Source organism: Callithrix jacchus, chromosome 10 (assembly GCF_049354715.1).
Source record: "Callithrix jacchus isolate 240 chromosome 10, calJac240_pri, whole genome shotgun sequence".
Taxonomy (NCBI): domain Eukaryota; kingdom Metazoa; phylum Chordata; class Mammalia; order Primates; family Cebidae; genus Callithrix; species Callithrix jacchus.
In genome coordinates this window covers 125,394,970-125,419,648 of record NC_133511.1, presented here as the reverse complement: position 1 = coordinate 125,419,648, position 24,679 = coordinate 125,394,970, and the positions used below count along the sequence as shown (strand labels likewise).

At 43.1% G+C, this 24,679-nt stretch overlaps 1 protein-coding gene across 50 annotated transcripts in view; it reads right to left on the bottom strand.

Annotated features, from left to right (window-relative positions):
• The window catches only part of PPP6R3 (protein phosphatase 6 regulatory subunit 3), a 146,649-nt gene that overhangs the window by 72,353 nt on the left and 49,617 nt on the right, over positions 1 to 24,679 (bottom strand). For all 50 annotated transcript variants that reach the window (XM_078341607.1, XM_078341620.1, XM_078341610.1 and 47 more), the window contains 2 exons: positions 7,685 to 7,917; positions 1,366 to 1,552 (listed from right to left, as the gene is read on the bottom strand). In XM_078341607.1, coding sequence (XP_078197733.1) covers positions 1,366 to 1,552; positions 7,685 to 7,911 — 414 coding nt within the window. In that variant the 5' untranslated portion in view covers positions 7,912 to 7,917. The remainder of the gene's footprint in view (positions 1 to 1,365; positions 1,553 to 7,684; positions 7,918 to 24,679) is intronic.

Genomic DNA, 24,679 nt, shown 5'->3' with positions numbered 1-24,679 from the left:
TGTATTCTCACTCTTTATATGTACACTGAAAATCGGGGCTTGCAAACTTGGGTTCCAACAGCACAGGAGAGAGAAGAAAAAGCGCAATGAAGCACAGTGTCTGGACAATGGCTACAACAACCATCCCTGAGAACTGCCTGGTAACATCAGGGTGATGGGATGGCTACCACTCTCCTAACACAGCCAGGGGTTCTTGTATATCTAACCAGAAGACAGAAAAGAAGAGACAGTCTACATTAGAGCAATCATGAGTTGGGGATTATTACCTAAGTGAAAAGAATCTTATTTCCAATAAACTTAGGAAGTTTATTCTACTCCATTAACTAAAAGAAAGCATGACATCTCTTTCTAAAATAAAACACGTATCCACTTCGCCTTGGCATAGGTCAGGACACACTGGGCCTAAAATAGCTCCAAGTCCTTCTACCAGTGCTGATAGCAAAAATGGGTCACCCACAGCCATTTTCCACCATGAAGGATGGCAGGACCAACTGGTTTGACCATTTTTACCCCGTATCATCACACCCATACTTGCTGCAATTCTGGCAAATCTGCTACAGTTTATACTTTAATAGCTGAGGCTCCAGTTGTTCTCTGGGTGCCCATTTCCATAAAATCACTAAAATCTCCAGATATGCAGATTGCTGTTTTTCACAACAATATCCACTAAAGCAGTGGTTCTCAAATGTTAGCATGCATCAGAGTTAGCTGGAAGGCTTGCTAAAACCCAGATTGCTGGGCTCTCCCCCCAGAGTTTCTGATTCAGCAGGTCAGTGCTGCTGGTCCACAGACCACACTTGGAGAACCAAGTGCAGTTTTTGTCAAACCACTCTGGATAGGAACAGCAGAGCTACAAATGTTTCCAGTAGTCTATACACTCTGATGTCTCAAGCGTGACACTGGAGAAGTTTTGAGTAGAATCAAAACAGAATCACCATTTGTACAAACCGAGCATCAATTACGTTTGTTGGAAAGGTTGCATCTGTGACCATCAATGGGGGAAAAACTAAACAAAGCAATTGTTTGGTGACCAAAGAGTCCCTAGGATTCCACTCACATATTCAACTGCTTAGTTATGTATTTGCCATCTAAGTCCCGTCTTCACAAATGGGTACCCAATATTCTCATCTGCTAACCACTTGTGAAAAAGAGTAAACCAAAGTATGCTAACGAATTAAATGAAATTTGAGATTATGCCATATTAGAAATATTCATTAATATGTACAGATAGTATGTGAGTGCTTATATTCTCTTATAGAACCTGAACTTTAGGCAAAGTTAGAACGCTAAAGCAACAATTACTGGGGGATCACCTCAAGGAGATGATCAACCCTAATACTTACCTTTTGGAAAAATCGTATTTACCTGTTCTGGTTTTCTGCTGATAAGAATACTTAGCACCTTGCTGAAGAAACTGGCAAGTAGTGGGTTCAAAGGGGAGTCATTTAGGAGGAAGCTATATAACTTCATTAGCAAGGACTCATCTTCTCCCAGTCTATCATTCATCTGGGAGACATCAGAAGTGAGCAACTCACAAGATATATTTGGATACCTAGAAGAACAGGATACTTACATCATCATCTTTATTAACAGTTTAATTACATAAAGATAAACACAAATCAGAAAGCTTCCTAAGATTTTGTGAAAACAATAAAATCATTTACTGGGAATCAGGAAATATTTCAATCCATTCTGTTCAACCAACCTCCTGGCTAAAGTCAATCTTCTACTGTCTAAAAAGTTGTTTTTAAACGGAGCTTTAATAAGAATACATCTTCCCCAAAGAAAACTAGAGCACACCTAGGACTCAGGAGCCCAGGGAGATCATGCTGCAGGACCTGGGCCTTCTCCACCATCAGCGAGAAAAGCGGCGGGAGGTACAAGCCGTCAGGCTACAGCCTGCTCTGGCACAGGAGGCAGCCCGGCTTACGAGACCACTGTGGAAGACGCTGGTTCCAGCAACTGCACAGCACACAGCACCCCGTCAGTACTTGAGGTACTCTGCAGATACCTGGACCAGCCTTTATGTTTAGACGGGTTGCAAACAGTACTACAAAGTTATTTTGGAGGGCTTATCAAGTGTTCAGTCTATGTTACATCTTAAGAGAGTAAGCACCCTACTATAATGAAGGGGAGAACAGGGCATCAGACTGGGCTACCAAGGCAGGAAGCTGCATACAAAAAAACGTAGTCCTAGCTATCTGGGAGGCTGAGGTGAGAGGATCACTTCAGCGCACAAGTTCGAGGCTACGGTGAGCTATGACTATTGCACTCCAGCCTGGACAACAGAGAGAGACCTTGTCTCAAAACCAAACCAGTGCTCTCTGCATCAGCCTTCCAGCATCTGGAGATTAGCACAGACACAGTCAGCCCACCATCAGTCTTCGCCATGTTCCCTTCTCCTGTAGGATACAGGCCCACAGCTAAGAACATGACACCTGCTATGGATGGACCCACAGGTTCTTCTACAGACCCCAAAGCTTTAGAAATGCCTGCACCCCAGCAGGCCGTGGTGGCTCACGCCTGTAATCCCAGCACTTTGGGAGGTCAAGGTGGGTGGATCACGTGAGATCAAGTGTTTGAGTCCAGCCCAGCCAGCATGGTGACACACTGTCTCTACTAAAAATACAAAACTTAGCCAGGCGGGGTGACAGGCACCTGTAATCCCAGCAACTCAGGAGACCGTGGCAGGAGAATAGCTCAAACCCAGGAGGCGGAGGATGCAGTGAGCCAAGATCACACCAGTGCACTCCAGCCTGGGTGACAGAGCAGGACTTTGTCTCCAAAAGAGAGAGAGAAATAAATAAATGCCTGCACCCCCTAAAGCAAGCTTGTCTCTGACAACCAGACCACTGACCCTTTGCAAAGAGGCAGTAGGTCCGTTTTCACTGGTAACAACAGAGATGTTGAGCCTATCCAGGTGATATTCTAGCTGACCCAGGATTCACTACTCTGCTTACACTCCTCACAAACTCCCTGCTGGACAGCCAGGACCCAGCACCCAACCAGTCATTAGGAGTGGCCAGCTCAAAGGGTGAGCAAGGCCGGGAGAAGGCAAAACAGCCAATGTGGCTACATAATGAAAGATCCAGGGAAGACTGGGCGGGGAGGGACACATATACAATACACCTGGGGCATCCAAGGCAAGCAAGTGCTGCCTGCAGCAAGACCCTGACACAAGAGGCCACTGGTGACGAACCAGAAAGCCACAGCACTTGACAGGCTCTGGTGTGAGGCCTAAAGACCCAACAGTATCAGAATTTCCCAAAATGAGCCTTTGTATAAAGCAAGCAGAAAAGGAAAAAAAACAGACCTGGCAAATGTGTGGGTCTTCGGGAAGGAGTCTTCCTCAGTTTACACAGCATGGGCTTCAAGATGCCAGAATATAAACCCCTACACAGTACTCGTGATCCCGGGCTGGGCTGATGCAGGAGTCACACTACCGAAGTTCATAACTGGTCTCCACCTCTCACCATGCTGTACAACCTTGGGCCAGTTACTTTAACCTCTCCGGGCTTCAGTCCCCAAGTTACTAAGATTGAGACAACAGTCCTTATCTTAGGGAGGAGGGGAATAAAAAAGGCTGGGGAGAGGGCCTGGCAGAAAGTAATTAAGAGTTTAATAAATGACAGCTATTTGCATTCCTCTTTGTTTTCTACTATGAAATGGCAGAATGCTGCTAGGGTGGGTTGGGGAGATGCACTCACTCAACTGTCTTCATGTGGAAACTGCTGACAAATAGAGAATCAGTAGAAGGCAGCAGACTCTTGGCTATGAATCAAATGCATAAGTGTTTTCTCCAAACTCTGACAGAGAAAATCCGGATGAGTAACTTTAAAATTTGTTCCCTTTTCCTAGGTGACTGGGCGGTAGGACCTAACTTAAGAAGCATGCACAATGTGAGCCGCTAAACAAAAAGCTCAGGGTTCTGGTTCCGGACAGGCTGGGGTTACTCTCCTCCCTGCCCTCAACATTCAAGAAGCGTCTCAAGGCCAGGCGCAGTGGCTCGAACCAACAGTCCCAGCACTATGGGGGGTCGAGGTGCATGGATCACCAAAGGTCAGGAGTTCAGGACCATCCTGGCCAACATGGTGAAACCCCATCTCTACTAAAAACACAAAAATTAGCCAGGTATGGTGGTGCACGCCTGTAGCCCAGCTATTCAGGAAACTGAGGCACAGGAATCACTTGAACCCAGGAAGTGGAGGTCGCGGCCAGCTGTGATTGTACCACTGCACTCCTTGCTTCCTTTGCCTAGGGAACCCAGCCCTACCGCATCCCGGACCTACACCTGGGCGCTTCTTCCCCCCTCCGTGGGAGCGGCCCTTGCCCCCGCCCACTCCAGCACAGCACATCACTTGGCAGCCTGTTCCTTCACACTGGCTATTTCCTCTGTGCTGCAATATTCTCACAGACTATCACTTCTGTCTAGGAAAAAATAAAACCCCACACCACCCAACTCCACATATGCCTCATCCTACCATTTCCTCTCTGCTCCTGTTACAGGAAATCACTTGAAAGAGTCATCTCTGCTTGCCTCCAGGCTTTCACCTGGGCCCCTCCAAAGAACCTGCACTGATGGGGCCCATGAGCTCCATGTGATTTCTTATGAGCAGTACCCCTAACCCACTGTCCCCCTTCTTACTGAAACCAGACTTCCCTTGGCTTCCAGGTAGCAGCCCCTCCAGGTCCTCTTGCATCCAGTCCCTCCTCCATCCCTCAGTGGAACCCAGGCCAGCCATGTTGGCCTACACTACCCATCTCCAGTTTGGGAAGCTTTCTTCCAGCTACATCAACTCTGCAGGTGATCTCATTCAGACTTTATATGTCCTCAGTCCCACCTGCTGCGAGGCCTCATCTCCACCTGATGTCTCTAACAGGCATTTCGCCTTTGACAGGGCCAGATTCTACTAAAAATACAAAAATTAGCTGTGCCTGGTAGCAGGTGCCTGTAATCTCAGCTATTCGTGAGGCTGAGGAAGGAGAACTGCTTGAGCCCCGGAGGCAGAGGTTGCTGTCAGCTGAGATTATGCCATTCCCTGCCCCTTCCCTCTGCAATCTTACTTCACTGCCATAAAGCCACTCCATCCTCTCAACGGCCCAGGCCAAAATCCTCATAGTCACTCTGGACACTTTATCTACCGTTCCACACCTAGAGCAAACCCCTTCCGTTCTAACTTCATCTAGTACCTCCAAGAGTCTGACTGTGTCTGACCAAACAGGTCCACTAAGATCTTTTTTCTGTGCTGATCACTGTGGCCAACTGTACTTCCACTCTGTCCTCCTCCACGGGGCTAACAGAGCACTTCTGGGGAGCAAAGTCAGACCAAGGCACTTGCTCAAAACCCTGTGGTGGCTTCCCGTCTCAAGTAAAGCAAACATCCTGGCTGAGCCAACCAGGCCCTGTGTGGCCTGTCTCTACAGGTACTCCAACTCCACCCCAACCCTCCCTCCTTCCATTCTCCCTCATTCATGATGCTGCCCTTTCTCTGGATGCCCAGATGTTCTTGGGGTACACCAAGCACACGAGCACTTTAGGGCTTCCACACTTGCAGTTCCCTCTGCCTGGATGTTCCTTGTTGTCAAGTGCCCACTTGGCAACCCCCTTATTTCCTGCATGGCTCTGATCAGATGGCAGCATCTTAATGACGCCTTCCCTGAGCTCCTCTGCCCATCCTCCACCTTCAGCATCCCTGTCTCATCGTGCTTCATTTTTCTCCACAAGCCTTATCTGACAAACAATTGGTGGGCTTCTTAGCCTGGTCCACCCCAACAGAGCAATGACCACATCATCCCAATCTAAACTTCCTTAAATGACTATAGTCAACCCTAACCCTAAAACACTTTCGGGTCCCAGCTGAAAAACCCCTCTATGCTAATCTAGCTGTGGCGCACCCAAGGTACATTACACACAGGTGGCGACTGCTCAGGCCAGAAGCATGGCAGAGCACTGCACTATCCAGCTCAAGCAGTGCTCCTTCAAAATGGTGCGTGCAGAAGGCCAGGTCCACGGGAGGCACATTTGCTCTTGCAACCTCAAAGGCAAAAATGCTGGCAAAGCAACATAATACAAGTGTCACACTGTTTAAAACGGGGGGGCCACTACTTCTTTGGGGGAAAGTAAGCCCTTCATATAAGGCATGCCTACTTTTCTGATTAAACCATTACTAGCCTCACTCAGCATGTGAGGAAACAGACCCAAGAAGGGTAAGCTCTCTACCCAAGCTCTCAGATGGGAAGAGAAGAGGGTGGGCTGATCCAAAAACTGTGCTCTTTGACCCAGACCACACCCTCCAACGAGGACAAGCCCCAGTGCAAGCAGCACCACCCACATGCTGGTTCACTGTGAAGGGAATTCCAAGCAGTAAAGTGTCTCTCGTTTGGGGGATGAGAGCACACCAGCATGTCTGCCACCAGATTTCTTTCCTCCTCCATTTTTTTTTTAAATGTTGCCCAGGCTGGAGTGCAGTGGCACAATCTCAGCTCTCAGCAACCTCTGCCTCCAGGGCTCAAGCAGTTCTCCTACCTCAGACTCGTGAATAGCTGAGATTACAGGCACCTGCTACCAAGCCCAGCTAATTTTTGTATTTTTAGTAGACTTGGGGTTTTACCAAGTTGGCCAGGTTGATCTCGAACTACTGACTTCAGGTGATCCACCTGCCTTGTCCTCCCAAAGTGCTGGTATTACAGGCATAAGCCAGAGTGCACAGCCCTTCCTCCTTCTTTTTAAGACTCTAATCTCTGAGTGAAGGCTTTCACTAAATTCTAGGTGTCAATGTTAATGGCTGGCAGAGAACATGACATCCTTGAAGATCTAAGCCACTAGCAAGTTGAAAGCATTAACAAGTATTATTTCCCAAACAGCACATTTTTCCCCAAGAAGGAAGGAAAAGATGTCCTGACAAGAACGATAAACTGGGAAAGAAATGGCAAGAGAGACACTACTGAAAGCCTAACTCTTCCTATTCCGTTAAGTTATGTAATGCATCAATTTTTGTTTCTCAAGTTGCTCTATTTTCTGGGGGAAAAAGAGCCAAATATTTTAATAGAGTTGGATATGGAGAAATACTTAATTGAAACCCCAATACTTTACATATCTATGGAGAGTTTCCAGGGGTTTGTATAAAAAGTGTTACAGTGATGGTAATAAAGGATTCTCACTACACTGTGGTTCTGCTTGTAAACAGACTAGACTAGCAAACAAAATCCACTGTAGTTATCCATGGTGTGAGCAGCTACACCGACGTTCACTAATACCCACTCCCTTACTTTCAGTTGATAAAAGGTCAGACTGTATTGTATAGGCAACGTTCTTCAAAACCCCAAGCTCTGGCTTGGATCCACCATGCAATTCTGTGTAGTCATATAATCTCCACCTTCCTATTTGTAAAGTAAGTATTTTAATCATCTGACTGTTTTGAGAAATTTGTCATCATTGTTTACAAAACACACTGCCTTTCCAGAAAACTTTTGAATGAAATTCAGAACACTCATTTCTAAACTCTTGTGATTCCCTGGACTGAGTTCTGGAATGGATTCTGTGCTCCACTGAGCCAGTCCTTGACCATCTTACCCTTCTGTAAATGGTGACAGTCGCACTGGAGAATTCTTGAGCAAGAACTGTAATATCCTACCCCGCACCTCACTTTAGTCCCACCCTAGAGAGAAGATTAAATTGTCTTACTTGTATCTGATCTTCTCATCCATGTCTTGAGGTGGTTCTTCTATAATGAATGAGACTAAATCTTCGAGACATTCTGCTTTTAACAGAAACTCTATAAGTTTGCGGTTCTGAGCTTTACATTCTTGTAAAACATCTTCCTCATCCATTAACTCCTTCAGTGTTACATCTTCTCTTTCTAGAAGTGTGTCTATGTGGGATGATGAGTGAAGATCAAATTTCCAAAACATGCTGGTCTAAACAAAATGCAGAAAATACTTCATAAAATCTCAACTTTACACACTGATTTTCCATAATTCATGTTTCAGTTCAGTTACAGTCTAAAATGCCAACTTGGCTCACATAAGTTAAATAAGCTTCACAATGAACCTATAAAATACTTTTTAATGTGTAACTGGCAGGATTTTTATCCTTCTCGAAAAGAAAATATTTTAATTGATAAAAAATTTTGACTTGAAAATGCTGAAAGCTAAAACTTGGAATGATTTTAACCTTCAAAAGGAATTCATCCATACCGTGTTAAGAAGTGATGCTGGAAAAGGAGTGAATTCACTCTCTTCTTAAAGGGGAAGAACAGAATGTCTTCAGCAACAAGGGATAAGCAGTGAGGCCTAATATCTAGAACACTTCAGAAGACTAAAGAACTAAATAATCACTGCAAACCGACACTCTCAGTCAAAAGCCTGAAGTAATAAATAAACTGGTAAAAAAATCTGTGTCATTCTTAATATACATACTAAAAACCGAAATCTAATTCTTGAGAAGAAACTGATTCTCCTCCGTTTACTAGGAAAACATGACAATGAAATACAATCACTACGCCACATACACATTCTTTCCTCTGCTTCATGCCCATCCTTCCTCAACAAGGAAAACAGTTTGTTTCTTCAAATTACAGAGCTAAAAAAGGTACTTATTTGTTAGAAATGGAAACATAAAACAGAGGGCTCACTACATGAACTACAGGCTGCCACTCGTGATGGGACGATCTCAAAAGCCACTTTTGAGATATGGGACAGGATGATGGCATCACAGAAAGGCCTCAGTTGGGATCATCCAAGGACCTTTCCTATCTGTCAAAGGTGCTCACTGCAGAATCCCTAAACCAGAGTTCGCCAATACATACTTACTCTTTGTAACCCCAAACCAAAGCCTAGTTCTAAGTTGGAGCTTCACTACCCACTTAGTGAGGTGTCCCGTTAGCATTATCTCCAAAAAGGCATTAACACCCACATGCTATTATTTCAAATAGCCTAGGTAGAAGGAAGGAGGCTGCAAAGGATGGTAATCCATACAGAGCACACATTTTTACAAGCATATATTTGGGCCGGGCACAGTGGATCACACCTGCATCCCCACACTTTGGCAGGCACCAAGGTGGGAGGATCACCTGAGGTCAGGAGTTCCAGATCAGCCTACAAAACACAGCAAGACCTCATCTCTACAAGAAAAAAAAAATTTTCAAAAAATTAGCCAGGCATTGTGGCGCATTCCTGTACTAGCAGCTACTAAGCAGGCTGAGGCTATAGTAAGCCATGATTGTGCTACCATACTCCAGCAGGGCAACAGGGTGAGAACCCTGTCCCTGCTGCCCAAAAAAAATCCACCCACATTAGGAAATCAGGCAGGAATATATCCTAATTTTATGCTTTTATAAACATCTGCCTCAAAATGATTTTTTAAAAATAGAGATCACAGAGGACAAAATCATTTACACTCATCAATCCAGGAATATAAAAGAAAAAAAAAAAACTCTGTACCATGGCAGGTTACTCAAGGCTCTCGAGTAAAAGTATATCCACTTCACAGGATAGGCAATGAGATCACTAAACTTTTTACTATTAAGCATATGATCACATTATTTAAAATACAAGCAGAGTTTTTTATTTTCTTTTTGTGAGACACAGTCTGGCTGTCACCCAGGCTGGAATGCAGTGGCATGATCTCAGCTCACTGCAACACCTGCCTCCCGGGTTCAAGCAATCCTCCCACGTTAGCCTCCCAAGTAGCTAGGACTACAGCATGCCAACACACTCAGCTAACTGTTTTGTATTTTTAGTAGAGATGGGGTTTCACAATGTTGGCCTGGCTGGTCTCAAACTCCTGACCTCTAGTGATCCACCTGAGGCTTCCCAAAGTGCTGCGATTACAGGTATGAGTCATCGTGCCTAGCCAAGCAGAGTTTTAAGAAAGCTTCCAAAAGCTCCTTAAGAAACAAATTTTAAATAGGAATATTATAAAATGCGAAGTGTGTCACAACAGGACCAAGACACATTTAAGGATGGCAGCCACTGTGATGATCCACCTGGACACGCAACACGTTGCTGGAGGAGTCGATGTGCAGGACTGACGTTCAGCGCAAAGATCCATGGGATGACAAAAAGTGGGACCCACAGTCAGAGGCACGGCTGTCTTGTTCCTCTACTGGATTAGTCTAAGAATTATGTACAGATGACATCACGGACCATGCTGGAAAAGCACAGCTCCTAGCACTGACGGCAGCCACTATGCTCCCAGGCTCATATGACTTCTCTGCTTAAGATGAGGGGTGGGTAGGGGCATCTGTAGAAGCCACCCAGGAGGCAATGTAACACATTTGCCAGTGAAGGAAATAAGAGCAACCTACTTCTAATACAAATATTAAAGAAATAAGGGTGAAGATGACATACAAGTAACAGGAAAAGAACTTTGGGGAAAAGGTCAGTGGATATAAACCTTAGACATAAATGCTTTTTGTGATTTTCAGATCAGTGGGAAATGGTAAACAAAATACCTTTATTATGCTATTTTATACTAATAAAACTGACAAGTAGAACAAAAGACAAAAGTATACCAAAAGGTAACTTCAACGGAAGAGAGGGGGAAAGGTGGGTTTCCTTTCCCAGAAAGAAAGAGAAGTGGTTCTCTGTCTGAGGGCACAGTCAGTCAGTGCTACCTACAATGCTTCTGTTGGGAGCAATATGGCTCACGTACATCTAAGTTCTTAAAAATCACAAAATCTTTTAAAAATATATTTTTACCACTCTTCCCCCATACTTCGTCTTTATTATTTTTCATACTTTTAAAGGCAAAGTATGAAATATACTAAAGGCAAAGTATGAAAAATACTAAGAAATAAATCAGAAAATAAGTGAATCTGATATCAAGCACTTATTTTCAGTTAACAATAAACAGTATACACTGACCAATCAGGTGAGAAGCTATGTCTACAACTAGATAAAGTGATACTTCTGAATTATGAATCAAGACATGACTTTTTTGCCTCAAATAAAAATTGACTTCCAAAATCTCAACCTTATTATAAAGGAATACTGGATTTATAAGGAAGAATGATAATTAGCTATGATAAAATAAGGTGTTGGCAAACCAAATCCAGCTCAGAGTCTGCCAGCGAAGAATGTTTTGACATCTTTTAAGGGTTGTTTGAAGAAAAAAAAGAATATATGACAGAAGCTATCTGTGGCCCACAAAGCCTAAAATATTTACACTCTAGTCTTTTACAGAAAACTGTAGTATTACTTGCTCCAGAGGAAATAAAAGTCCCACTAACACTCCCTTTGCTTTCTGCTGTCTCCTGAATCCACCCCAACTACCCCACAGCCCTTGCACCCTGCCCACTGAGGTGCTGACAGTCAGCCGTCTCCATTCTCCCCTTCCTGGGGCACTCATCACACAGGTGTGGCCACAGACATAGTTCCTCCACTGTACCAGGAACCATTAAATCTCCCATGGGCCTTCCCCTATATTTGGCTGAATGCTGACAACCAAAAGGCCCTGAGGGATGGTAGAACAAAAACCTGGAACAGGCCTTGGTCCTCAAGTCACCACATGGAAGAGAGCCATCTACTTCTCTAAGTCCCTGCCCAGGCTGTCTGAGCCAGAAGCACCTTCCTGTGGCAGAGCCCGTGTGCTCCTGCAGTGTGGCCTAACTGATGAACCAGGTCCTCTGATCCCCAGCCAGGACTTTGTGGGTTTCCTATATTTATTTTAAACTTGAGATTTAAGCACAAGAAAAGGAGTTTATTTTAGCAACTATCTGTAGTAAAGTGATTAATTCCTTTTTTTTTGAGACAAGGTCTCACTCTGTCACCCAGGCTGGAGTGCAGTGGCACGATCCTGGCTCACTACAACTTCTGCCTCCTGGGCTCAGGTGATCCTCCCACCTAAGCCTCCAGAGTGAATAGCTGGGACTACAGACCCATGTCACCACACCTGGTTAATTTTTTTTTGTAATTCTGTAGAGACAGGATCTCACTATGTTGCTCAGGCTGGTCTCAAACTCCTAGCCTCAAGTAATCGACCAACTTAGCCTCTCAAAGTGCTGGGTTTACGGGTGTGAGCCACCATACTCAGCCACCTAATTCCTTTTGCTCCTCACTATTTGGAGTTAGAATAGCATTTTTCAGACCAGAACACTTAAATATACATTCTCATGGTGAATTTTCTTTGTACTGTACACACTACAAACTCAAAACCAAAATATAAACACAGTCGATTCCTTGCGCAAAAATTATGTATTTTACCTTGTAGCCAAACAGCAAGTTGACAGGAAAATGGCACTGGTAAATTAGTCACCCGTGCCTGGCCTTCGCTTCTATTCGTAGTCTTTCAAGTAGAAAGAGGCTAGGTAGGAAATAACAGTTACACACTTCAACTGCCCAGAGCCCTGAGGTAAAATGGAGTCCTTTTAAAAACATAACTACTCTAAAATACTTTGAAAAACTAAAAAGTCAGCAACAACTTGTTTTTAGTAAATACAAATACCCTTTAAAATTCACAATCTGGAATACACAGTCACACAACGAATAACGACAGGGATACAGACTGAGAAATCCTTTGGCAGGTGACTCTGTTACTGTGTGAAGATCACAGAGTGACTTACAGACACCTATATGTAAGTCATATATATACACACACTCACACACACAAATAGGGGTTACTGGGGCAATAAATACTACCTACTACACACCTGGGCTCTCCGGTACAGTCTGCTGCTGCTAGGCTATACACCTGCACAACATGTTACTGTGTACTGAATACTGGAGGCAGTTGTGACAATGCGAACTACTTGTTTATCCAAACAGACACTACCATGTTAAGGTGTTTTAGCTGAAATATCAAAGTCACCTTAAAGAATCCCCCAAAACCAATCATTCCTATCAGTCGTTAGGTGACAGGAGTACTTCAGCCCCATTATAACCTTACGGGAGCACCATCACCTATGCAGCTCATGACTGTGCTTAAATAGGATTTAGGGGCCAAACTACTCTCTACCTTTCTCCAAAATCCTAGAATTTTTCTGGAAGTTGGAATAAGTAGTTTGAAAATGGAGTTTTCTCCGAAAGGGCGAATGGTTAAGCAGGTCACTGGGGAGTCATCTGTTACTTGACTGATGCCCAAGGACAACAAAGTCTGCTGTTCCCCACCTTCCCTTAACGTAAAACAAGTGGAAACTGCCATCTTACATACACAAAACAGGATCAAAGGATCCATTTGTTGAGTGAATTTATTCATCTCAGATCAACTGCTTTACTTAAAGACCCTCTAAAATTTTTCAAATACCTTCATGATACCAAAGCCTTTCAAAATCTGAAGCAAAGTACCTTGAATTCAAGGCATTCAGCAGTGACACTCTCTGGAAAAAGGATACCACCCGGTCTCTGACACAGGAACTAGGAACTGGAACAGCAGCTAAATCATTTACAAGAGGTGCAACAAGAACATCAGTCTATCTGTAAAATTTGCCAAGGCACGGCTAGTAGAATGCTAGTATAGGGGTCCAGTTATAATTTATGTAAACTACCTACAACCCTTTGTTTTCATCAAATATACAAATCCCCTAACCTTTGCTTATGATCACTAAGTATTTTAACAGGCTTGGATTCTAACACTAGCTCCACTATTGGTTAGCCCTGAGGCCTCAGGAAAGCTACTTCATCTCTAAGTCTCAGGATCCTTAGCAAATAAACAGGTTGTGGAGAGTCAATAAGAAGGTCCCACAATAGCATCTGGAACATACAGGCACCAACATACACACACTCACACAAACAGGAGTTACTGAGGCAATAAATATGTCCAACAATGAAATCAGTGAGCTTTAAAGCTTCCCAAACTTTCATACGCACAGGAATGGCTAGCCTAGAGGTCTTGTTAAAATGCAGTCTCATCTGTGCATGGTGGCTCAGGCCTGTAATCCCATCATTCTGGGAGGCCAAGATGGGTGGATCACTTGAACCCAGGAGTTTGAGACCAGCCTAGCTATTCGGGAGGCTCAGGTGAGAGAATCACCTGAGCCTGGGAGGCTGAGGCTGCAGTGAGCCATGATCATGCCACTGCATACCAGCCTAAGCAAGAGTGAGACCTCGTCCTAAAATTTAAAAAATAAATAAATAAATCCCAGTCTCAGATTTTGACTCAATAAAACAGGGCTCGGAGCTGAGATTCTGCATCTCTACTTCCCAGATGCTGCTGATGCCCAATTTTAAACCACTGCTGACAGCTTGTAATTCACAAGTGGGGGATCGTCTTAATTTATGTCTTCACAAATTGCAATACATATATTGAAAATGACTAACTAAACAGCCATGAAAAACATAGGAAGAGCATACTAGTGCAAACATTATTGTGTTATTTATTTCAAAACTCCCTCTGAAAAAGCTGATATTAATGGGTTTTCATTCAAGACAGAGACAGAACATAACATACCATATACCATAAACATGACAAAAGAGAAATTATTAGAATTCTGAGGAGAGAAACTACTGGTGATCCTGACCACAAATGAGCAGCTGACTGTGGGTATGACAAGTAAGCTCTTCCAATGAATTTCAAATTCAAAACCTTCTATTCATATGAACTCACTCTGCTTAAATTTGGCAACTTTGTATCCAAGTACAGTAAACTGTACACTATCAACTGTGAAATAGCTGAGCCCAGGGCAAAATGTTCAGAGATTCCAAAAAAAAATTCAAAGATGATGATGCCTTTGAAGACAGAACCCAAACAGCTCTAAAGCTTCCCAAACTTCCATACGCACAGGAATGAATACAAGTGTTTCTGAGACCTGAGAGATTGCACAGATCACACATCCACGAAACCAGCTATGTCTGTAACACCTCATAACTGGCCCCACTGGAATCCTCAGGACAGCAACACTGAAGTGAGTATCTGGTATCATATGCCAGGCTGGCAACAAACACACATGAAGGTATTTCCAGTAGTAGCTGCAGCTACCTAAACATATGGAGCACAAACAGAACAAAAATAGGAGAAGCAGCTGCTTCTGTCCAAGAAAACACATTGGAAAGATTTGAAGACAACAAATGTGTTACTGACTTTTAATATTTTATATATATATATATGAAGAAAATATGTGACATACAAATTTCACATGATCTTATGCAAAGGCATCCAAGCACAAATTGCCCAAGTTCAAATTCCTATACAACCAAGTCTCCCTTTAGCACTCCTTTCTCTCATCGCTATTAAAACTACCAGAAGGGATAGCCTGGGGAGAAATGCCAAATGTGGGTGAAGGGGAGAAAGAAAGCAAAACACACTGCCATGTGTGTACCTATGCAACTGTCTTGCATGTTCTGCACATGTACCCCCAAACCTAAAATGCAATAAAAAATTTAAAAAAATAAAACTACCAGAACATGAGCTCTACCTATCATCCAAGTCAGACCTGTCTAACAGAAATAAGAAATAAACTTATAAGCCACGCATTATATTTTCCAGTAGGACACACCGTCTCAAAAAAAAAAAAAAAAAAATTCCTTGTAGCCACATCAAAAAAGTAAAAGAGAAAAACAACTGATTAATAATTTAGAAGTATCTTTAATACATTATACCCAACAGGGGTAAATTATTTCTTTTGGTACTAAGTCTTCCAAATCCCGTGTGTATTTCACAGTCACAGTACCTCTCAATTTGGACCAGCCACATTTCAGATGCTCGAGAGTTGCATGCGGCTAGTGGCTGCTGTACTAGGCAGCCCCACTCTAATGACAGTATTGCTGCAATTATGATTCGAAGTCTGTCTCAGCACTGAAACGGCCTCCAACTCCTTCCAGAGCTGCAATCACTAACAATGTTTTCCACACAGGAGCCAATGTGGGGTAGGCACGAAGAGGTTATAGGCCATGTTTTCCCTCTCTTTTAAAATAAACATACAGGAGAAATCATGAAATATAACAACTTGGCCAGACTTTCTTCAACTCCAAAAAGTAGATCACAAGAACACGAGAACTGTTTTGTAGCCTCTAATATCTAGAAACATTTATACCAATAACAAGACAGTTTTCGAATACTTCATCTTGAAATAACGTGAAGAGCTAGGTCTTGCATGGAGAGGCACAGCTGGGTCATTACTGGTTTAAACTTAACAAGCACAATTGAAAAACAGGTGCATGTCTCAGAATTGATTTCAATATAAGCAAATTAAAAATATATTTTCAGACGAAAGAACAATGCCTAGGCCACTCAAAAATGTTGGGAAAAAATGATATTTGATTAGTGTGGAAAAAGCTAGAATTCTCACTCATCCTCTAGGAAACAGACCTCACCACATCCCCTGATTATTGCATAAGCAGCAGAAGCATTTACACTGAACCTCTGGCTGGGGAACGGGATGTACTCAACCACCAAGCTGCAGCAAGGCTGTTCACACCGGCTCATCTGCTTATGCGGTGTCCAGACACCTGCAGGCCGAGGACTTCCTTGTCCGCTTGGATTCACGCATGCAGGAAGCTTAGTTGAGCAGTGCCTGACAAGAGCTAAAGGTGAAAGTGCTGGTCTCCAGGAGGGTTTGGTGTTGCTTCAGCCATGCTGAAAGCAGCATGCCACTAAGAAGAGGCCAGGGAGGAAAGTGTCTATTAATAGGAGAATGCAGAGTCACTCTCATGGAGGTTATCTCTTAGTGTGTAAGTTAACGATAAACTCTTTCCCTGACAGCAAAGCTCACTGCCCAGGGAAATTTTCACAACAGGAGGCAGAAACATGGAACACAAAGAAGTAAAAGCAACTGGTCTTTGAAAGCAGCTCTCACCAACTACTAAGGAAAAAACACTACAGAACACAGAAAGTTCGCACAGTAGCTGTTTCTCCAGTCTTAGTAAAGCATCAATTTCATAAAGGTACAGCCCCCCAACTCCCAACAAATTAAATCACATATCAGAGTGTCTATCAGAAAATGTATTTCTTTTTTTTGAGACGGAGTTTCACTCTTGTTACCCAGGCTGGAGTGCAATGGCACGATCTCGGCTCACCGCAACCTCCGCCTACTGGGTTCAGGCAATTCTCCTGCCTCAGCCTCCTGAGTAGCTGGGATTACAGGCACTCACCACCATGCCCAGCTCATTTTTTCATTTTTAGTAGAGATGGAGTTTCACCATGTTGACCAGGATGGTCTCGATCTCTTGACCTCGTGATCCACCCGCCTCAGCCTCCCAAAGTGCTGGGATTACAGGCGTGAGCCACCACGCTGGGCTGACAATGTATTTGTTTAGAGAAAACAGCAATACAAATGCAAATCCAGTTTTATTGTACCTCTGCAACTGCTTCTTTCAAAGGTGTCAAAAGCAATCAGCTTTCTACCACCCATGTATTCCAGAATCTTTTCCAGTTTTAGCTCGAAACTGCTGATATTTTAAGCTTTTCTTTGAGAATAAAGGAATCAAATCCATTTAATATGCTATAATAATCAATAGGTATTAAAGTATTAACATGAATTGTGCTAAGAAATATAGGAGTAATATGATAGATGGTCCCTAAAGCCTTGAAAAATACAATAAAATTGAGAACAGAGAAAGGAAGGCATAAATTTCAACCTTGTTCCACAGAAAGATAGCTCAAAGGAAGACAGTCTGGCCCAAAAAGACCTCACTATATGACCTAAGCAGAGCCTCAAAATACAGGGAGCATTCAGCAGGTGATGAATGTAGCTACATAACACATTCCAGGCCAGAAAACGCCTGCCTGAAAGCACACTGGACAGGAAGAACCAGTAGCTTCATGAGTCGCAGCAGGGAGAAGGCTCTGAGGACAAGAAGAAGTCTTTGGGAATGTAGCAGGATTAAGTTGGCAACACAAGACCAGACCACAAAGGGCTGTGTGTGAATGCACGGCACCATGCAGGCACGCTGCAGAAGTGGACAGAACCAGTGAGTTTTAACTGAGGGGTGTGTGCATTAAAATATCTGCAGCAGAGAGGCCGGGCGCGGTGGCTCATGCCTGTAACCCCAGCACTTTGGGAGGCTGAGGTGGGCAGATCACCTGAAGTTGGGAGTTTGAGACCAGCCTGACTAACATGGAGAAACCCTATCTCTACTAAAAATACCAAATTAGCCAGGTGTAATGGCACGTTTGTAGTCCCAGCTACTTGAAAAGGCTGAGGCAGGAGAATTGCTTGAACCCAGGAGGTGGAGGTGAGCCAAGATCACGTCACTGAACTCCAGCATGGGCAATAAGAGCAAAACTCCGTCTCAAAAAAAAAAAAAAAATTCTACGGCAGACATTAAACAAAGTATTTTAATAGCATATAGAAACAATTCTGAACGGAAGCTGACGGGAAGTGACATGGAGATGACCTGGACGCTGTGGTTGGTACACTCCTTAACAGAGTTTGTATTTCTTACAAAGGTGAAGAGAGAAGGAAGAGGACAAACCTCTTTTGGGTCTGGCCAAGTGTGAATATGACTTAAACGTGGGACAGGAAAGGAAGAGGATGAAGGTAAGATGCCTGAGGTGGGCATTGTAGGCACTGCCCACCATGCTAAGATAGACACTGGAGTCTGCAAGCACAGATCTAGAGTATGAATGCCTACCTGTGAACACTGAAAGACAGACTGGAAAGGAGCAAGCCTACTGAAGACGGAGCCACCGGAGCAGATGATGATGCTCTGCAATGGCCTCTACATGAAAAACCAGTGTCCACTGAGAGATTTCACACTAAATGACCATTATTCCTCGAACGTCGCCATCATTCTGCCTGCTCAAGCTCTAATTGCCACTTTTTCTTCATTCTGGAGCTGTACTTTGGTATCAAATGATACAAATTTATACTTGCCTTTAGAATTCTGGGAAACACAAAACCCTCAGAAGGCAAATGCCTGTATATACCCCATAATAACTCCACATATACCGCTAAGATGCTAAGAGCAATACAGGATGTAACACCTTCTCATTCACTTGGCTTTTATATCTAAAAAGTCAACCACCAACCACAAAATCCAGCCTTACTTTTGTCGACTAGTTCAAATCAAAGCAAGTACAGTCACATGGCTCCTCTACAAATGATCATTATGAAAGCTTGAATGTACAGGAACGGACTTGAATTCTGTAACTACTTTCTACAATTTCAAATACTTCAGTCAAAGTATATGTAAAGCATGACTTATTTATGCTAAGAACAAGTTTTGTTAAAGTGCGACTGAGAGTTCGTGTGTGGAAAGGCAAGTAATGAGAATGGCACAATGGTAGCTGGGTTTTAGCCAGGACTCTTCTTAAAAGATCAAAGGAACAGGGGAAAGGCAAGGAACACCACCCAGCTGGATCCAGATGCACATGTGCATGCCGGAGGTGAGAGCGTGTGAATACAGGTAAGACAGTATCATAAACGTCAACATTAGCAAGGTGCAATGGCTCACATCTGTAATCTCAGCACTTTAGGGGGGTGGCAGTGGGTGAGTCACTTTAGTCCAGGAGTTCAAGACCAGCCTAGACAACAAAGGGAGATGTTGTTTCACCACAAAAAGTACAAAAAATTAGCTGAGCATGGTGGTGCACACCTGTAGTCCTAGCTACTCAGGAGGCTGAGGTGGGAGGATCACCTGAGCCTGGGAAGCAGAGATCATGCCACTGCACTCCAGCCTGGTTGACAGAGTAAGACCCTGTCTTGAAATTTTAAAAAATGTTTAAGTCAAAGTCAAATCAGTAAATTCTCATGGGCCCTAGAAAGGTTTCCTATCTGAAACATCCAAGATTCTTGGAATCTCTGAAACTGGGAAGGATTCCAAAAGCGAACAAATACGAGTCAAACATCAGAAAGGAAGCACCGGGTAACTGGAGGAGAATAGGAAACACAGTTATGATTGGCATGGCTATTTGCAACAACACAAGAAGTTTCTAACTCTCCAAAACTGAAGAGACGTGAGGTGGTCCTAAGCAAATAAAGAATGGTGAAACTGCCCGGCTACAAGGGGATTCTATACTAACGTGTGGTGAAGGGAACACATGGAAAATCCAAGTCAAAGCCTGCATTAGGTGAAACCCAGTTAAGTGCCATTTATGACTTTCCCAACTTAAGGCAAGCGACAATGGTAATTTATTATTCATGTATCTTACAGACAAGGACCCAAAGAAAATGGCCTTTCCTAATCAAGTAGAAATTCAGGAGCACACTGAGATGCTTTTGGCAAATGGTCAAAAAGAAGCAGTCTTCAGATTAAGAAATGAGCTATCAAATTTATTCTGTCGTTTAACCAACTCTATAATGAAAGACAGACCTGGCAACTTGGTCACAAAAAAATCTTTTAAAAGGCCGTTTTTAAAAGCTTTGGCTATTTCCATTTTCCTTCCCTAGCAAACTGATCAGACTGTATATAACCCTTAATATTCAAGGCTATCTCAACAGCCTCAGCTTAGTAGTAATAAACTGTTAAGCTCCAGGAAGTTCCTTCTTTTGTAAAAGTTTCACAGTATGCAACCTAATGTGCAAGAAAAACGGAAGTAGATTCTAGACTACTGAGACTGCTCAGGAACGAAAGCTCAGCACAGAGTCCACTGTGTCTTTACACGTCCTTAGGAAAAACAATCTTCAGTCTCTCCTAATTATTCCACAATTACATTAACTGTCTGGACACTGCAACTTTATATAAAGGTGGAAACATAATTATTAACAGCAGCTACCAATTAATTATTAGGTGCCTACCATACTGCCAGACTCAGGGCTTCATGCTTTTAGATACCTCATACCTTCAAGGTTTTGCAGATGGAACAAACTGCAAACTGACCTTCTGAGAGGTCAACTGACCTACTCAAGACCAGAGCTAGTGAACATGCTAGCAGAATTGGGACACAAACCCAGGTACGACTAGCGTCAAAGTGTGCAGTCTTCCTAGTCAAAGCAGCAGTCATCAAAGCACGACCCCAGCCTGGGCCAGCTGTGTGTGTCCTCAGCTTGCATAAGGCAGCAACAGCGGGTCAGCCTCACAATCCAAAGGCTCTCAGGACAAGTTCAGGAAGGGGAACCATGTGTCTCTGTGCACAGGGTGGAGAATCACTTCCCAGACAAGGTAGTTAGGCATTTAGCCTGAACAGTGCTGGTAGTAGATCTGGACAAGCTCAGCTCTTGTGGCCAGGGGCCCCCATGACATGGATTCGCAGCATGCCACAGGCTTGTCAAAATGCACAGCAAACACAAAGCTAAAAGGAAGAGATACTGCTGGGTAAGTCAGCAGTCACAATGTTTGACATGATGAATCAAGAAAAATTTATTTCATGTATGAATATCAAGTCCTTCTCAGACAAAAACTGAAAAAGAAAATGGGGAGAAAACCAGGAAGAAGAAAACTGCTGAAGAAAAGAAACAAAAAGTCCTAAGATTTCAGTTGATTCTAAGTCCAATATAAAGTTCTAACATTACGACGTGACTAATAAGCAAAGAAGCGTTGGAATACAGTAACAGATAAATCACGCCTAGGGCCAGAGGAGAAACTAATCCCACTGCGGCCTGCCCTGAGCATGTAACGACACAGCAGGAAAGAGCATATCCTGTTCTGAAGGAAAACAAAGAGTCTGGCAAACATATGGCATTCAAAGAGATGACCAGGGCGGCAGAAAGGCTCACTACTTGGGGAGATAAAGTAACTACCTGTGAATATCTTAAAAAGCTTAGAAGAGAAGACCTGTCTTGTATTGTACCCAAGGATGAAATAAGAACCAGTAAGTGAAAAGTGCAAATTACCCACAAGCAGTAGGAGCAGAACTTGCTAAAGATGAGGGCTGTGGCTGCATGCGAGGCTCCTCATTGGAGGTGCCCTGGCAAAGCCTGAATGATTTTCTATAAGAACAAAAGGAGTTCCTGTTCTGGAGAGGAAGGTTGTACCAAATGACTAACATGCTATTTTACAAATCTCTTCTCAAAGTCCATTGGATATAAAAGGCACAATACACAGCTACATTTGAGCAGACATGGAGCTCCAGTAAGAAAACAGAAAAGATTATGCAACCTTCCAGATGCTTAGTGGGTTGAACCCCACGCATTCTCCACTGCTCTGCAAACTCTAGCAACACAACACAATAAAGGACAAAGGAGAAAAAAAGGAAACAACAGCCAACGAGTTCATGAAAAGACAAAACAAAAGCTTGGAGGGGTGGGTAGGAAATAGAAGAAAGCCATTTTCCCAGACCTTAACAAATGTGCCTCTCCTGAGGGCCTGCACAGGCCATCGCAATGAGTGATGCAACAGATCCTCCAAGGTATGTAGTTCCACGGTAGCAGAGATGATGTATCTAAACCTTCAGGGGGTGGGGGGCTCATAAAAACAACACAAAAAAGGACCACAACTTATATCAATTCTAGAAAACAACATTTTCAGACATGGAAGGTCTGACAGATCTATTCACACTTTCTCAGGAAGCTACTGGAGAATGTTCTTCACCAAAGCATGACAATAATACATGAAACCAGAAATCCAAGACACTGACAGACAACCCCCAGAAGAAAGGTGAGGAGAAACACCAGCAGCTACGGAGAAGGTGAAGTGCAGTCAGTATAGAGGAAGGCATGAGGCAGAGGGTTTTTGAAAAAGTGAGTCCAAGGAGACAAAGCTAACTCCAGATGTATCTGACCACACTGAAAAGAACTGTGCAAATTTTGTCAGGGATTTAAAGAATAATTAACCAAAATATACATACCTTTCATACTGACTTTATCTAAAAGTTATAGCTATGTTGGAAAATGAAGGGGGGAAGGAGCTATCCATCTAAGAACTAAAACCTCCTCTTCATAGTTAGAAGCCAAGTAGATCAGAAGCAGCTACATATAGGCAAATTATTTAGAAATGTGGAACTAAGATAAGGTAGCGGTCTCAAGTGAATAATTTGGAGATGAGAAAAATGGAACAACTCATTATTTTTTGCTATAAACCCTGTGATACACCTCTGACTTTTTAGCCTCCATGGACAGTCTTCAGGAAAGAACTACAGGCAGAATATTTTCAAAGACGTTGAGAAAAGACAACCTAAAGCAGCATCTGACAGGGCATGCTACAACTGACTGTGGTGTGTATACAACAGAAAAAGGCTTAGTTCAACAACTTAGAAAACCTGTAACAATTTAAGGAGTTTAAAGCTTACAGTTTTTCTTTTATTCTCGCCAGCAGGCATTTGGAGACTTTTTAAATCCACCACATGTTACTGAACCGGCAGCACCAACAGTGAACTTCATTCACTCATGGACTTAACCATCCCGGCTTGCTCTGGTAAAGTTTTATTGTGATTTTTTTCGAGCACAAGGCAAAGACTGAAATTTTTCAGAACAAGGACAACAGTTGTGGATGACAATTACTGAACACTGGATAGCTGTGGAAATTTGCCTTTACTGAAGTCTCAGTGTTCTTGAATCCAACCTAAAATTACAAGGCAAAACAGTGCTGACATGTGAATCATATACTACATTAATGTCATTTAAACAACTTTATTTGGTTGATAAGGAAGGTCAACCTGCTTCATACACTTCCTGTAGGAGACGAGATCTCCATTCCCATACAAATTTGTAGTGCACGTCTTCTGAGCTGAAACATAGCAGTTTGCAGACCTTGATGCAAAGGCAAAGGACATTTCCCTATTTCAAAATCCATTTCGTTGTGCAATTAAGGAGCTTTCGCCCAAACTAGACTCGGAAATTATCAACTTACTACGTAATGACATGCTAAAAGGTAAGTACCAAAAGAAGAACCCAGGAGAATTCTACACATGCCTTCCAAATAATGAATATACTCAACTGAAGTAACATGCCTGGGGAGTGACAGGGAGTGTGGGGGCACCGACCTGTGTTAAAAGACATTTCCATATATGAGGCCAACAATCATATGAAAAAATGCTCATCGTCACTGGTCATCAGAGAGATGCAAATCAAAACCACATTGAGATACCATCTCACGCCAGTTAGAATGGCGATCATTAAAAAATCTGGAGACAACAGATGCTGGAGAGGATGTGGAGAAAAAGGAACACTTTTACACTGTTGGTGGGAGTGTAAATTAGTTCAACCATTGTGGAAGACAGTGTGGCGATTCCTCAAGGCCTTAGAAATAGAAATTCCATTTGACCCAGCAATCCCATTACTGGGTATATATCCAAAGGACTATAAATCGTTCTACTATAAGGACACATGCACACGAATGTTCATTGCAGCACTGTTTACAATAGCAAAGACCTGGAATCAACCCAAATGCCCACTGATAATAGACTGGATTGGAAAAATGTGGCACATATACACCATGGAATATTATGCAGCAATCAGAAATGATGAGTTCGTGTCGTTTGTAGGGACATGGATGAATCTGGAAAACATCATCCTCAGCAAACTGACACAAGAACAGAAAATGAAACACCGCATATTCGCACTCATAGGTGGGTGATGAAAAATGAGAACACATGGACACAGAAAGGGGAGTACTAAACACTGGGGTCTATTGGGGGGAAAAGGGGAGGGCCAATGGGAGGGGGAGGTGGGGAGGGATAGCCTGGGGAGAAATGCCAAATGTGGTTGAAGGGGAGAAGGAAAGCAAAGCACACTGCCATGTGTGTACCTACGCAACTGTCTTGCATGCTCTGCTCATGTACCCCAAAACCTATAATCCAATAAAAAATTTAAAAAAAATAAAAAATAAAAAATAAAAAAATAAAAAGACATTTCCAAGGATGAAAAACATAAAACTTTGCTGCACATCAGTATTAGCAGATTAGATGTATATTTGCAATAGATTTCAT